General features: G+C 39.1%; 2 protein-coding genes across 3 annotated transcripts; one reads left to right on the top strand and one right to left on the bottom strand.

The window, feature by feature from the left end:
- Positions 1–1,516: 1,516 nt before the first annotated feature.
- nuf2 (UF2 component of NDC80 kinetochore complex) lies at positions 1,517–8,657 on the bottom strand. 2 transcript variants are annotated; one of them, XM_062986629.1, is made up of 15 exons: positions 7,994–8,657; positions 7,737–7,856; positions 6,410–6,537; positions 6,253–6,327; positions 5,984–6,060; positions 5,831–5,892; positions 5,349–5,446; positions 4,660–4,733; positions 4,465–4,558; positions 4,278–4,340; positions 3,491–3,628; positions 3,225–3,365; positions 2,948–3,123; positions 2,674–2,809; positions 1,517–1,769 (listed from the first exon to the last, which is right to left on the bottom strand). In XM_062986629.1, exons 2-15 carry the CDS (start codon positions 7,819–7,821, stop codon positions 1,662–1,664), a joined length of 1,455 nt encoding a protein of 484 aa, XP_062842699.1. In that variant the 5' UTR covers positions 7,822–7,856; positions 7,994–8,657; the 3' UTR covers positions 1,517–1,661. The 2 variants fall into 2 exon arrangements, with proteins under 2 accessions (XP_062842699.1, XP_062842700.1); XM_062986630.1 differs by lacking the exon at positions 7,737–7,856 and having other exon boundaries at positions 7,994–8,656.
- A 1,302-nt stretch (positions 8,658–9,959) lies between these two features.
- Positions 9,960–14,882, top strand: rab43 (RAB43, member RAS oncogene family). The gene is made up of 3 exons (XM_062986165.1): positions 9,960–10,306; positions 12,518–12,701; positions 13,076–14,882. The coding sequence occupies exons 1-3, from the start codon at positions 10,118–10,120 to the stop codon at positions 13,327–13,329; spliced, it is 627 nt and encodes a 208-aa protein (XP_062842235.1). The 5' UTR covers positions 9,960–10,117; the 3' UTR covers positions 13,330–14,882.
- The last annotated feature ends 241 nt before the right edge of the window (positions 14,883–15,123 follow it).

Below are 15,123 nucleotides of genomic sequence, written 5' to 3'. Positions count from 1 at the left end.
GTCCAAAGACATGCAAGTGAGGTGAATGTTCCTGTCATGAATGTAACCAAAGTGTAAAACGTGACGTTAAAATCCTAATAAACAAAACAAAATAAACAAGCATCTAGAGTGAAACAACACAACATCAACGAAGCATCACTCACACTCAACAAAATATAAATGAAAATGTGCAAAAGAAAAATCAGCATCCAGGTGACAGTATTTGTAAGTATTTAGTGAAGATTAGCATTCAGAAAAACCAAAAAGCTCATCTTTGATGGGTTGATCCTGTTTCTCTTTTCTGTTATGGAGGGACTGAGCACCTGAGCATTTCACTCACCTTTCACACCTGTGTTAATGTGACGTGACAATAAAGTGATTTGATTTGTGTAAAGCGCTGAGTTCTCTCTCCCTCCTGTTCGTGTGCACGCTGTGTGTGTGTGTGTGTGCGGCTTTGACAGAAAAAAACGAATCGGATTCACACACTGTGATTCAATCAAAGTACAGTACATACAAGATAACACCAAAACCTGAGAGTCTCACAGTCAGACATACTGTAATTCAGCTCCTTCATTTCAGTTTCAATTCCTCTAAACTGTGAGATGTGATGGAAGGATTAGAGTTTAAACTTCCATTCCAATTAATATATATGTATGTCATCTGTAAGCTACTTAGCTATTTTTACTCATATTTAATTAAAACATTTACAAAAATACAATTCTAATGTTTTATCTTATAAATCTTTGTTTATTCCCTTTTACGTCATGCAAATATAGTTATTTAATATTTCTTTCTGGTTTTGTGTTCAAAACACATCTTTTTTTTTTAGTTCTAGGTGTAGCTATTATATTGCCATGGTTAACAAGGCCACCTAGTCTAAAGCACAGCTGTGAGAGAGATGTTGGAGAATCTTGCTACTACACTGGTTCATTGGGTCCAACAGAGCCAATCAGTTTGTTGCAGCATTTGTTGCTGATCCAACATCAAGTCAAAGTTCCATAAAATGAAGAAAAAAACAAACAAACAAAAAAAAAAGTCGGTGTATGAATGTAATGCAGTACCACAAATCTAGGACAGGATGCCAACCATCACGGGGCCTTGACCACACATACCGCACCTCAGACACAACCATTCATATCTGTATGTAGACACCTGACAGGCTGACCGCCCTGCCGAGCAGTCGAATCCTGAATCACAGCTCTATTGAGCCAGAATTAGCGATTTTTAAAATAAAACCAAAATAATGAAACAAACCGTCTTAAGTGTCTATATAATGAACACTAGGGGAGGCAAATCTGGTGTGAATATGACCCCTAATGATTAAACCTGAAGAGTTGAGGTTGCTCAGAAGCGCAGTCATGAATGGAGTCATCTGCCCAGCAGAAGTCTGAACCCCTGATGTGACCCCATTACATAGAAGTGGGTATCAAACCTTCAGCCTTCACCACCCCTCACTAGACCCCCGAACCAGGTGTATGACTGAAGTCAACTCCCCCACAAACACAAATTTCCCACCCTGAAAAAATGACCGTATCTATTTAGTTGCAAAAGCGATATTAAGAATTTTATTTGTAAATAAAGGCAGACATGTACAATGACATACAACAACGAGATATTTGTGAATGGAACACAAAAAAGAGACACCACGTGAAAAAGAAAAGAATCTAGGAGTGAAAACGAGGCTAGAAATTGCTTTTCATTTTCATGATGTCGGCAGTGCCCTCCAGCACCAGGTTCTCAAGGCGTTTGTGATACTGTTCCAACGTGGTGAGCAGACGATCGTAAATAGCCTAGAAAGAGAGACAACGTAGAAGGTACATGTAGAATTATAACCAGCATAACATAAAATGTACAAATTCAATACTTGTGTTTTAAAATTCTACTTTTAGAAACACACAAGCTGAAACAGAACCTGTTAACTCTTCTTATTTTAAAGTTTCATTCTTTTTTTGCCTCGTGTTTGGAACTCTCACATCTAAATTCATGTTTAAGACCTTTAATGCCTGGATAAATGAAAGGAAAATTTAAAATGCACTGTGTTTTATTACAGCAAATATCTGAGGGCAAATCTGGCCAGATCCAATCAGATTTCTAGCTCTTGATCAACCAGCCCCCTATGGAACACACCTCCGATCCTCTTGTGGTCAATTTAATATTATTAGGAGTCTGCTGTCAAATCATCGAAAAACTGATTTAATCACATAAAAGAATCATTTAATTACTGCAGTAAAATTGTAAACCAATTGTAACAAAGCCTTTACAAATATGAACTTAATTTAAATCGACGTAAGACATTATGAATCCCCACTCCCTCCCAAAAAGACCCTGGTTGGTATTTATTTATTTATTTATTAGGATTTTAACGTCATGTTTTACACTTTTGGTTACATTCATGACCGATGAACGGTAGTTACTCATTACACAAGATTCATCAGTCCACAAAGGTTATATCGACTTCAATTCACCTCACTTGCACGTCTTTGGACTGTGGGAGGAAACCGGAGCACCCGGAGGAAACCCCACGCGGACACGGGGAGAACATGCAAACTCAGGACCAAACCCAGGACCTTCTTGCTGTGAGGCGACAGTGCTACCCACTTAGACACCGAGACAAAAAGCTCTACTAACAGGGTTCTCAAAGCCTGCAAAAAACCTCCAGCGTTTACTGCAGTAACAGCAGGAGTAAGACCGTACCTGGGCTTTTTCTGTGTTCTGGGTGCAGGTATCACGCAACTTCTGCATTTTTGCTTTGAACTGTGTGGCCTCGCGGTTGATGTTCTTGATCCGCGCCACAATTTCCTCCCGTTTCTCGTGGATTTTGTCGTATCGTCTTGGGACGAAACAAAACATCCAGACTTATCGATGTGATTTATACTGCAGAATATTGACACTTTAAAGGCTCGAGGCTTAAACGGAAATGAATATGATATTTAGAAGCTAAGAACGATGGGCTCTCTGGCTCTCTTACCCGAGTATACTTTGGACATGCTGGTCTTTGAGTTCTTTCTTTTTCTGACGGCGGATGTGCTGCTTGGATTCTTTGTCCAGTTTCATCGTCAGCCCCCGTTTTAACTGAGCCTCTTCAGTACTGAAGCTCTTCAGCTCCTTCTGCAGTGATTCCGAGAGAGCGACCAGACTCTGAACCTGTATGAACACGAATGACACATTATTAGCCCACAGTATAAAGATGGTTTCATTGTAAACATTAGAATCTGCGTGATCCTTAGCAGGACAGGTGGAGTTACCTCTTCCTTCTGCTGGTTGGTCTTGCACATGCTGGACTGCAGGTCGATCAGCTGTTTCAGTATAACCTGTATCTCAGCTTCACCATGGCTGGCACACTGAACCTTAATCTGCAGCTCCACCAGCCTCTCATCAGCAAGTTCCTGCATTTACGAACAAACGAAATCCAGTCAGCCCTGAACGTCACTACAGTCTTCTGAACCTTTACCGAACCTCCTGTGTTTTAAAATGTTAGTGATTTTTTGCACCACCTAGCTCATCTACCTACTTTAGAGATCTTGATGTTTTTTATGTTCTCCTTCATCTTCTCCATCTCATTTTTAAGCTCCTCAGGAGACTCCACGATCTGAGACTTGAGTTTGGCGATCTCGTCCTTCTGAGTGGCCACTTCCAGCTTCCGTTGGCTCTGTAAAAGGGGAAAACAGTGCAGGATGAAGTTATAAAGTTCAACGTGCATTTCAAAAAGTCCATCCTTTTAAATCTAGATCTTTAAGGTCATTGTTATACTGTAGATGTTGTGCCGTTCACGTGCCAACACGATTCAAGAGCACAGAGAAAAAGGAAATTCAATTGGCTTATTATCTAAATAAAATAGAGCCGATGTTTGGACTTCTGAGGTTACTTACTATATGTGGTTCCTTGAATGAAATTTTTAACCACTCAGGCACCGACAAGCCCGCAAGACCCCCCATTTAACGACAGACAAGAAGACACAAAACTTAAAGAAACAATTTCCATGGCTAAGCAACCAATAAAAAGTAACATACCAGTTATTGCCATCATAAAAAGACTTTAATTTTATAATATGAGCTTAATACCTTCAGACCTTTCAATCAAATGCACAGTATTTTATCCACCGATACTTAATATGGTTAATTCATGATTGAATATTGTCTATCAAAATGAAAATGAGGATTTAAGTAGCAGTTTTCAGCACTCAAAGGTAATTAAGTTGATATTGGTTCTCAGTTGGAGCTGGAAACTTGAACAGGAATCGGCATCATAGGATAGTATAGTAATCACGATTTTAGGTCGATTCTTTGCTTCATACATACCAGTTTCTGTGTCCGTTCTGCGATTTCTGTTTTGCACTCGACAACCTGTTCATTAATGGAATTCTGGGAAGACAGAGAGAATCAAACAATAACCGTTAACGAAAACAAACCTTTTTATTCCACACGTGTTGTGAATTAATAAACAAACAAGCCCACAATGTCGAGGCATTAAAGCCAATCAGCTTACCACTTGCTGAGACACTTGCATGGTAGCATTTTTAACATCTGTAAGGGCTGTAGCCAGTTCTTTAGCCTCTGCTTGTTGCTCTGGTGGGATCGTCCTGATGGAAAAAAAAAAGTTCAGAAGCGTTACAAAACAGTCAGAAATGTCATTCATATAGTCAAAATTTACTCAGTGTTTGAGGAAGAAGTAAGAACCTACATCAGCTTCTCAATCTTTTTCTCAGCATCCTTAATCCCTTTTGTGGATGCCTGAAGTTTATCCATATCGGCACGCTGGAGCAAGAAGAGAAAAAGGATGCCAGTATTAATGCTTATACACTATACAATATGAAAACATTTTAGTAAAACTACGTAAGATCATAAAGCAGTTAATAAACCCTCATGCTCCGTTTTTAGAAGCGAATGCATCCTAAAAGAGACTCTGCTTAGGATGAAATTGTCCCTTTATAAAAGAGCTACTTGATCGACACACTATAAGGATCGAGCATAAGGCGTGTCTATTATTATTATTACCATTACATATGTAGAACTATGTACATAGACATAATACCATATATGTAAATAGCTATAGTTATATAATTTTATATAAATCATAGATATAAGTTTACTGATATTCTCTGTTTTTTTGCACAATGCTACTATTTGCACTTCTGGTAGATGCTAACTGCATTTCGTTGCCTTGTAAATGTACTAAGCAATGACAAAGTTAAATCTATCTATCTATCTAGTATTTTTATACTGTATCATACAGTAACACCTTCCTGGAATCTTCTAATCTTCTATAACTATTTAAAGTAATCAAATTAAGAAAACACAAATACATATAAATGTACATAAAAAGTTAATAACATCGTCTTTCTTTTCAAAATATTTTTTTATTGAACTTACAAAACCCTGCTGGTGACCTGCAATTATTTCCAGCCTTTGTTTTCTGAAGTGCAGAAAATTTTGGATGCCACTCAAAATAGTGATTGTTCTCTTGGGCTCTGGAATAGTAGAAAAAGAAATGTGAATAAAGACAAACGCAAGAGAACTGAGAAGCATCCTACCGTCGGTTTTATTCGTTGTTAACAACAATGAATTTAAAGCCAGCTTTTCTTTTTAGTGAATAAATAATGTAATTATTGCTGCAGATCAAAAAACACTAGAACCGTGCTAGTGTGTTCCTTATGAAATAGGGCCAAGTACGGATTTACACATACTGTACTGTAATAAAGCTATGGAGTGAGATTGATCAAAAATCTGACCACAATTAACCTGTGAACTGCTTAACCAGTTCCATAACCACCGAGCTACGACTACCCTAAACATTCATGACAGCAGCAACAATGATCCACATACTGTATTTCATCAGAACTAAGTTTACTTACTAGGATTAAGCAGGTCATTCATAGAGAAGTCATACACATGGCACATAGGTAAAAACTGACACCTGTGAAAGTAAAAAGGAAAAATAGGAAAGCTTACATAATTTTAAAAGTACTTTATTGAAGTTTCTGAATGAACAAAAAAAACATACATACATGCATAAGTAAACACTTATGATCGGTGTGGCCCATTCGTGTAACATCGGGTACTGAATGTTCTCAGACAGAGGTGCCTGTTGAAGGAAAAATATAAACAAATATGTTTTATTAGGCCCAACTACAGGTACACACACATATAGGCCATTTGGAATAAAGTCACAAAAGCAAAAGAATATTAATTCTGAAAATATAGGCTTACAAAGATTTACTTTGGCTATTTTCTCTAAGTAATGGGGCAAAACCTTCAACAATTCAAGTAAGCTCACCAAGTAATGGCACTCAGGTCTGAAGCGATACAGAAGCTGCAGTATTCTCATATAGAGTCGCTGGATGACCTCCGGCTGCAAAATCAAGAGCGAATATCAGCAACACATATACTGATCATTTCATTTACTGTTTACAAGAGTCAGAATAAGAGCTGACCTTCGGATTGGGAGTGATGTCACTTTTTGCAAAGTGTTTTGCCTCTTGGCCTGTCAACACGTCAGTTCGAAAAAACTGCACAATGGCATCCACTTTGTATACTGGGAAGGTGTTCTCCATCATGGCTCCTACAAAACAAACAACAACAACAACAAACATGCATGAAATAGCTTGGATGAGTGGCTGGTTTCTATTCGGTGCATGTTTAATTCTTTTATGCCGTTCTTATATTCGTGAACTATACAGGTCAGGACAGCCAGGCGGCAGGGTGGCTCAGTCCGGGTCCTTTGTGTGTGGAGTTTGCATGTTCTCCCCGTGTCTGTGTGGGTTTCCTCCCACAGTCCAAAGACGTGCAAGCGAGGTGAATTGGAAATACAGAATTGTCCAGGACTGTGTTTGATATTAAACTTGTGAACTGATGAATCTTGTGTGATGAGTAACTACCCGTCCCGTCATGAATGTAACCAAAGTGTGTTAACATGAGGTTAAAATCCTAATTAATTAATAAATAAATAAATAAATAAACAAACAGTACAGCCATAAAGACTCAAAACAACATGCAGTATATGGATCGTGACAGCTTTGTTTCTGCAGCTTCTAATTCTAATGCCAGTCTTGTTGTTTGTGTGTTCTTGTTGTAGTTTTTGTGGCTAATGGATTACAAATAACAGGTAGTTGAATCATTCAGTCGGAGTAAAAGAACAGATAAGAAAATAATTAGAATTCCAAGTCTGCCATGATATCTTCTTCTTCCTCCTCGGCCCTTGTCCCGTTCGGTTGCGGGGTCGGCTCTCGGTGGATCGTGATCCGCATTATTGATTTGGCACAGTTTTTTTGCCGGATGCCCTTCCTGACACGACCCTCCCTATTAATCCGGGCTTGGGACCGGCACTACAAGCTAGGGCTAGGTGCATATAGGACAACTCAGTGTCTCCAATTAGCCTGGCTGCATGTTTTTGGACTGTGGGAAGAAACCGGAGCACCCGGAGGAAACCCACACAGACACGGGGAGAACATGCAAACTTCACACAAAGAACCCAGGACCTTCTTGCTGTGAGGCGACAGTGCTGCCCATCAAGTCTGCCATGATATATATACAGTATATTCCTGAAATGCATGTTAATGTCTGATTTCAACTGTACTTTCAGCAACTTAAGGACATACAAGAAATAAATCAGTGTTCAGCACAGTTATAATTAAACGTGCATAATTAATTCGTGCAAATGTGAGTATTCTGCCTCTTATTATTATTATCATCATTAGAGATCACACAACACAAAACGACAAGCTACAGTGGTATTTACTTGCTCGTTTATATAAAACTTACTCATATTGTGTAACTGTACGGAACACTGTGATGCACAAAGCACACCGACATTACCGCAGTTCACGATTTGTTGACAACTTAGCATGTTAGCTTAGCATCATTATCACGGTAAACGTATGACTAAGAATAAAAACATAGAGACAACGATTTACCGTCCTTGTCATAATTCAATTCAGCCATTTTATAAATTAAGAAGTACAATTATTAAAGGTTAAATACTAATAATTTGATATATTTTAGCAAAATGTAACGGTCACCTGCATCAACCGCCGCTTCTGTTTGGACGAATTTAAACTTTCCGCGCCTCTGTCGTCATTTCCGCCACATCAGGGTCCATGAGGAGCGTTTTTACTGTCATCTAGTGTTCAAACCTCAGTAACACGTTAAAGAAATGAAGTTATTGTAGCGTTTTGTTAGATTTTTATTATTTTATTTAGTTGCACTACAATCCTTTTCATCCTTTTGTCTGCTAGGTATATCATTGGTACATACCTCATACCTCATTTGTACATAAATTCCATATATACCGTATACACCTGTTTACCATGTTTTATATATACAGTACATTCCTCTATCATGTCCATAGCACCTTAATCTTAATCTGCACCTTAATCTGTATATTGTTTTAGCTGTATATCTTGTTTATAGTACATGCAATAATATATTCAACTTCATAGATCTTGTTCATACCACTGCTGTTTACCCACTGTAAATAATGTACATCATAGATACCGTATATCCTGCACTTTCTGCTTATTGCACTTCTGGTTAGATGCTAAACTGCATTTCGTTGCCTTGTACATGTACATGTGTAATGACAATAAAGTTGAATCTAATCTAGTCTAATCTAATCTAATTATTTAGATCTAATCGTTTCATCCTGGGAGTACTTACTGAAGAGTTGGGGCAGTTGTAGCCTAGTGGTTAAACTACTGGACTAGTAATCGTAGGTTGCTGGTTTAAGCCCCACTACTGTTGGGCCCTTAACCCTCAATTGCTCAGACTGTATACTGTAACAGTAATGTAAGTCGCTTTGGATAAAAGCATCTGCTAAATCCTGAAAATAGAGCAAGCCGTAGCCTAGTGGTTAGGGTACTGGATTAGTAATCAAACGATCACTGGTTTAAGCCCCACCACTGCCTCGTTGCCACTGTTGGGCCCTTGAGCAAGGCCCTTAACCCTTAATTGCTCAGACTGTATACTGTCACAGTACTGCAAGTCGCTTTGGATAAAGGCGTCTGCTAAATGCTGGAAGTGTAAATGTAAATGTAAGAGTTGAAATAGACATTGCACAAGTCAGCACTGTTATAGTCAGGAAAACTTAGCAGTGCCTAATTGTTAAGACTGAAATAAGGCAAAAATGACAAATAAACAGTTTCTATAGTTGTTACCAATTTCTATGCAGTGGTTTAAAATGTTAGGAGGACCCAAGAGTGTCAAGACTGTTAAGGACTTTGAACAAATGTGTATAATTATATTTGAATATTGTCGTGTAAATACAACAGGTTTTTATATGTACTTTGCATCAGTGACAGTGTACCAACTTTTTATAATTGTGTGCATTTATGTTATTAATGCTTAAGTCACCAGTCAAATAGAAATAGTATACTTGCTATAACAATTATCAGGAGGTTATTTGAATTATTTTGCTCTACTTTTGAGACAATAGTGAGGAACAGAATGGTACCTAATTACACTCCTAGCTCAGTGGGTTTAGTTGTTGTGATATTAGAATAGTTCACCTGTACTGTACTTATTTTAAAACATGGTCTGTTTTCCAGTGCTGAGTACTTATGAATACAATTATTTATTTGAAATGAGCTGATATTATTCAGCAGTTTTAAATGTTTCTCTGTGTTGGCTAATCTGGCTGTTCAGAAACTGCAAATGTCTCTACACTCATGCATTAAAACGTGATGTGTTTACTGCCTAGTGTCATAAATCATACTTTCACTGGCATGTTTCAACACTGGGGGCCTCCAAGCAGCCCATCGTGGACCCTACTGTCAGAAGCACTGCTCTGGAGTTCAACAGGCTTCCTGCCATCCTGCCTGGTATGGGATGTCCTGAATTCACCGCGATCCTGACCAGGGTTTATGCTTACGCTCTTTGGCTCAAGGCACTAGCCAATCACCGATCAGGGGGCGGGACTTGTCAGAGGAATGACGCGTTCACGTCCGCCCTGTCTTCCTGGTTGGCAAGTGTTCGCAGGTGCAGATTTCTCCACGTCACTGTGTTTTTCTGTTGCGTTCACAGCTCACACCGTGTATAAAACCCACCATCTGATCCGATCCGATCCGATCTGATCTGCTGCTCACTTGATAATCCTCCTGGTGTGGTCTGATCCGTCCCGCAGACACAGCGTTAACGCTTAGGACATCATGTCATTACTGGAGACGGATGACAGCTACGATTTCGTCTTCAAACTGGTCCTGGTCGGGGATGTCGGGGTGGGTAAAACCTGTGTGGTGCAGCGATTTAAAACTGGCACTTTCATCGAGAGACAGGGCAACACGATCGGGGTGGATTTCACCATGAAGACCATGGACATTCAGGGCAAGAGAGTCAAGGTTGGTTTACTATGATAAGTGATTCCTTAATGAATCATTTGTGTCTGAAACGACTCTTTGAAATGAGTTATTTCGGATATAAAGGGGGAATCATAAAGGAGTCGATTCTTTATTAAACGATTCTTTTTTTACTAACTGCTTCATGCTGATAAGGGTCGTGGTGGGTCAGGCAGAGTTTATTTGTTTATTCGGATTTTAAGGTCATGTTTTACACACTACATTAATGACAGAAACGGTAGTTACTCGTTTAACGAACTGAATTGTATCTCCAGTTCACCTCACTTGCACGTCTTGGTACTGTGGGAGGAAACCGGAGCATCCAGAGGAAACCCACACAGACACAGGGAGAACATGCAAATTTCACACAGAAAGGGTTTGAACTCAGGACCTTCTTGTTGTGAGGCGACAGAGCTACCCACTGAGCCACCGTGCCACCCAGTCAGGCAGATAAGAATACGTAGTAGAAGACCCTGGACCCTGGACAGGACGTCAGTCCATCACAGGGCAACACATATGGACAATTTAGAGCAGCCAATCCACCTTCTGCATGTTTATTTAGACGATATGTAAGCCAAATAGTTACAGAGACATTCCAAAACTCTCACAGAGACCACAGACCCAGAGTTCAAATTGCTCATGAGAACAGGTTAAGGTTACGATCTAGTAGTAGTAGTAATGGGTGACACACTTTTACACTAGATAAAAGTTGTATTGATGTTCATATCTGCTGTGTAGTCACTGTTTTGCTGCATAAAATGAATTAAGCATTTATACTGGGTTTATTATATAGTAATACCTTAACAAAATTTTAATTAAGGTTAATGTTTTGATCTTGCAGTGTGAAAGAAATCACAGTTTTTCCAAATTCTGCTTCATTATGTGAGCATCTAGTTGAGAAGAATGTGCTTCCAAGCAACAATACTCAACACAATGGCTGGATTAGATGAAACGACATAGCAAAAAACAAAGCTGCACTTCTACTTGAAGCATATACTTAAAAATATATATATATATTTATTTAAAAAGGAATAATGTCACCATCTCAATACAAGAAAATGTAGTTACATTCAACTACTGTTCAACTATGTATTTTACTTCACTTTTTAATCCAGAGGCTTTGATATACACAATATTCTAGGTTATTTGGAACAATCACTGCAGACATGGTTGGAGATTTCAGGAGTTACAACCATTTAAAGGAATCTTTTGCTTTTCTCAGAAAAGGGAACTGTGATTTTATAATTGCCCAAGCTAAATGCACACAGACCACAAATCTAATGGGCAGAAATTGGGGTTTTAAAGTATTTTTTAACAAAGCGGTGTCACAAACAAAAGGTGCTGATTTTCTGCTGAATCATCCATCAGTGAGTCACACAGGAACTGCTCACATACAAAAAAACCAAGTAAACCCATGTGATTCTGCTACAAGATAGAAGGAACTAATTCCAGTATGTTTTAGTACTTTTGTACTTTAGACAGCCAATAAAAGACTCGGTTAGTAATTCAACTTGGAAATGTGCCATCATTCTACTGGTATGTCATTCAAGTTGGAAAAGACTTCAACCCCTACTGGTTTGGGCAAAAACTCTGCGCAAAATGAAATGCAGAATTGTAAAATTATGCAAGAGCGTATGACCTGCTTCTGACCTGTTATAATAATCACTATAGATTTACAGTGGAGGTGGGCAAAAGGTTTTCAACTTTTTGTTTGTTTTATTAAGATTTTTAACGTCATGTTTTACACTTTGGTTACATTCATGACAGGAACGGTAGTTACTCATTACACAAGTATATATTGAATACAGTCATGGCCAATTTTAGTATCTCCAATTTACCTCACTTGCACGTCTTTGGACTGTGAGAGGAAACCCACACAGACACGGGGAGAACATGCAAACTCCACACAGAAAGGACCCTGGACCTGCTTGCTGTGAGGCGACAGTGCTACCCACTTAGCCACCGTGCCGCCCAGGTTTTCAATCACTGTTGTTAACTAAATATACATAATATGGAGAAAGGTTTTGGGACACCCCTTCTAATTTGTGAATGTATGTGCTTCATCCACAACAATAAGGATTAGTGTGTACTTCTAAACATCTATAAAGTTCTTTTCTATCACATTTAATCTCCTGTCCCAACGTTTTTTCAAAATTAGTAGACGCTCCAGGTGTAGCTATGCAGACTTTTGTGTAATTACCCATTATTGGACAGTTGCAGATTTGGGACACGGCAGGACAGGAGAGGTTTCGAACCATAACACAGAGCTACTACCGCAGTGCCAACGGTGCCATCATCACATACGACATCACAAAAAAGGCCACTTTCCTGGCTGTGCCCAGGTGGTTGGAGGACGTCAAGAAGTACGGCGGCTCCAACATCGCCACCCTGCTCGTAGGTCAGTCCGCTTTTCTGTTTATGCCTCAGTGTGTACGACAGCTTAGAGCTTTTTATGATTATGATATATATGCGATGGTATATATTCATAACTAAAGGGACATGGAACGAGTGTTACCTTATTCTGGTGCTTTATAATATTAGTATTATGTATGGTAACTTTATCATCATGGAATATGGGAATCACTTCAGGAGTGTCTGCTCCCAGGTCCCCAGAATCTATATCTTTGTGTGGCACCCACTGTACCAGCACACCACAGTGCCACCCTAATGAATTAAAACGGAGCTGTCCATAACACAGTGATTTAAAAAATCACATTTTTATTAAAGGGTTTAGTCGTTGGTTCAGTCTTCTGCGTGTTTCTGCTTCTCCAGGTAATAAATCTGACCTGACCGAGCAGCGTGAAGTCACTCTGGACGAGGCTCAGGCGATGGCGCACCAGCTGGACTTCATCAGCGCCATCGAGACCTCCGCCAAGGACTCCAGCAACGTGGACGAAGCGTTCAACAAGATGGCAGCTGAGCTGATGCTGAGGCACGGCGGGCCCGTGTTCAGAGACAGCGTCACCGACAGCTTCAAGCTCAACAGCAGGGATGTGAGCAGTGACGCCTGGGGCTGCAGCTGCTGATGTCGGGTTTCGGTTCTAGGACGGTTGAGATGGTATCATCACCTGGTTCAGCCTACGTGAAGCACGGCAGCCGGCGATGATGTTAAATGATCGATCCAGCTATCGATCAGATCAGTGTTTGATATTCTGCCTGGTTTTCAGGGCGTGGCCTTATCAGGGCTTGAAATGTGTTTTGAAAGATGAAGAAGTGATGAATGGCTGCAGGCGCTTGCTGGTCGTTTTGTGAGAATCAGAGCCGACTTTAGGTATAATTATAAACATAGAACTGATCGTTTTTATATTCGAATTCCACCAAGTTTTGAGTTACTCGGTTTGATGCTTCTCACACTTGCCTTAAGTTAAAGGTCTAGTTCATCAAAGATAAAACATAGACTTTATTGTGAATCATTCCACAAATGTGCTTAAGTTTAAACGTGGCATTAAATCTATTTTTTAAGGTAGCTCAGTTTAGAAATGATGATATGAAAATATTTTCTATTTTAGTGTTTACTCCTGCTTATTTATACAGCACAATCTTTTAGTATGGGACGTTTTTATTACTGGAACTGCTGCTGAGATCTCAATCTCAATTCACATCTCAATTAGCACAGAAGTCTAAGCTGGTTTAAGACTTTAACCCAAGACACGAGACTAGGTGGAGGTGGGCTAGCGTGTTGGACTGCAGTAGCACCCAGTTTGCATATTTGTACGTGATAAATTAGATTATTGTGCTAATATCTGGGTGCTCAGTTGGCTCAGCGGTCTAATAAACTATCCCATCACCGTCAAGCCTTGACCTAATGCACCTTTATAATTCAAATGCTTTTAATGGAGCTTTCCGTGTCCAAGTTCCTGTTTATTATCAGGTTTTAATGAGGATCTGAAGGAAAAGTGTTGGAATGTGAGCGAACTTGAAGTCTGTCTGTTGTGCTTTTGTCAGTTTCTAAAACATTTCCAATCTTGTTTTATTCTGAGGTTTAAGAACAGTGTAGATTTTGTGTTTTTTCCTCTCAAGGCTGTGTTAAGATGAGCTCTCTAAATAATTTAGCAACTATTAGACTTTAAAAAGTTCGGAAGCCACATATTTGTACTATTTATTTTCACATCCTGTTCAGCTGTACATGACTGGAAGTTTAATATTTACCATAAAGTTGTACATTTTGTTATAAAATAAATAAGTTATATATTAGATACAATATATGAAGAACCACTTTCCGCTTTTGTATGTATGAAAGTTTGTATTCTATGGTTGTTTAGTTTTTTAATCATTAGTATGTTAGTTAGGTTTTTAGAGCATTTTGGATACCGAGTTGAACTGAATTGAAAGTAAATCGTAATGACGTGCCTTTAAATGACGTTTTGATAACGTTATTATAATGACGATGTATATTTCTCTAGGAATAAACAAATACTATGCATTTATAATGCTGTCTGATCAAACGTTGACGTGTTTTCCTAAATGCCATTCAAAATCATTGAATGTTTTAATGATAGCTGTTTATAACGAACTGTCAATGTTAATTTCTTTATGAATAAAACAGCTGGATCATTAAGAGTGACAATAATTCTCAGCACTACATGTAATGCTTTGTTATGTTTACCTAAGCTACACAACACCACTTAGTCCTCTCCTTTAATGCTTACAAGGACTCCTAAGGATCCTCCAGGCTCATAGGTTCTCTCCTATGGACTCGCCTCTAAAGGTTTTAGGTCAGGGGGCTCTCATGGTGAAGGAAAAACCTTCATTCCATGTTTATTGCCAATTTATGTGTGAATCCCGACTCACTTTTAGCTGTTTTATTAGAGGCAGACAGA

The sequence above is a fragment of the Trichomycterus rosablanca genome, chromosome 24 (genome assembly GCF_030014385.1).
Source record: "Trichomycterus rosablanca isolate fTriRos1 chromosome 24, fTriRos1.hap1, whole genome shotgun sequence".
NCBI lineage: Eukaryota > Metazoa > Chordata > Actinopteri > Siluriformes > Trichomycteridae > Trichomycterus > Trichomycterus rosablanca.
This window is presented reverse-complemented; position numbering and strand designations above follow the sequence as displayed.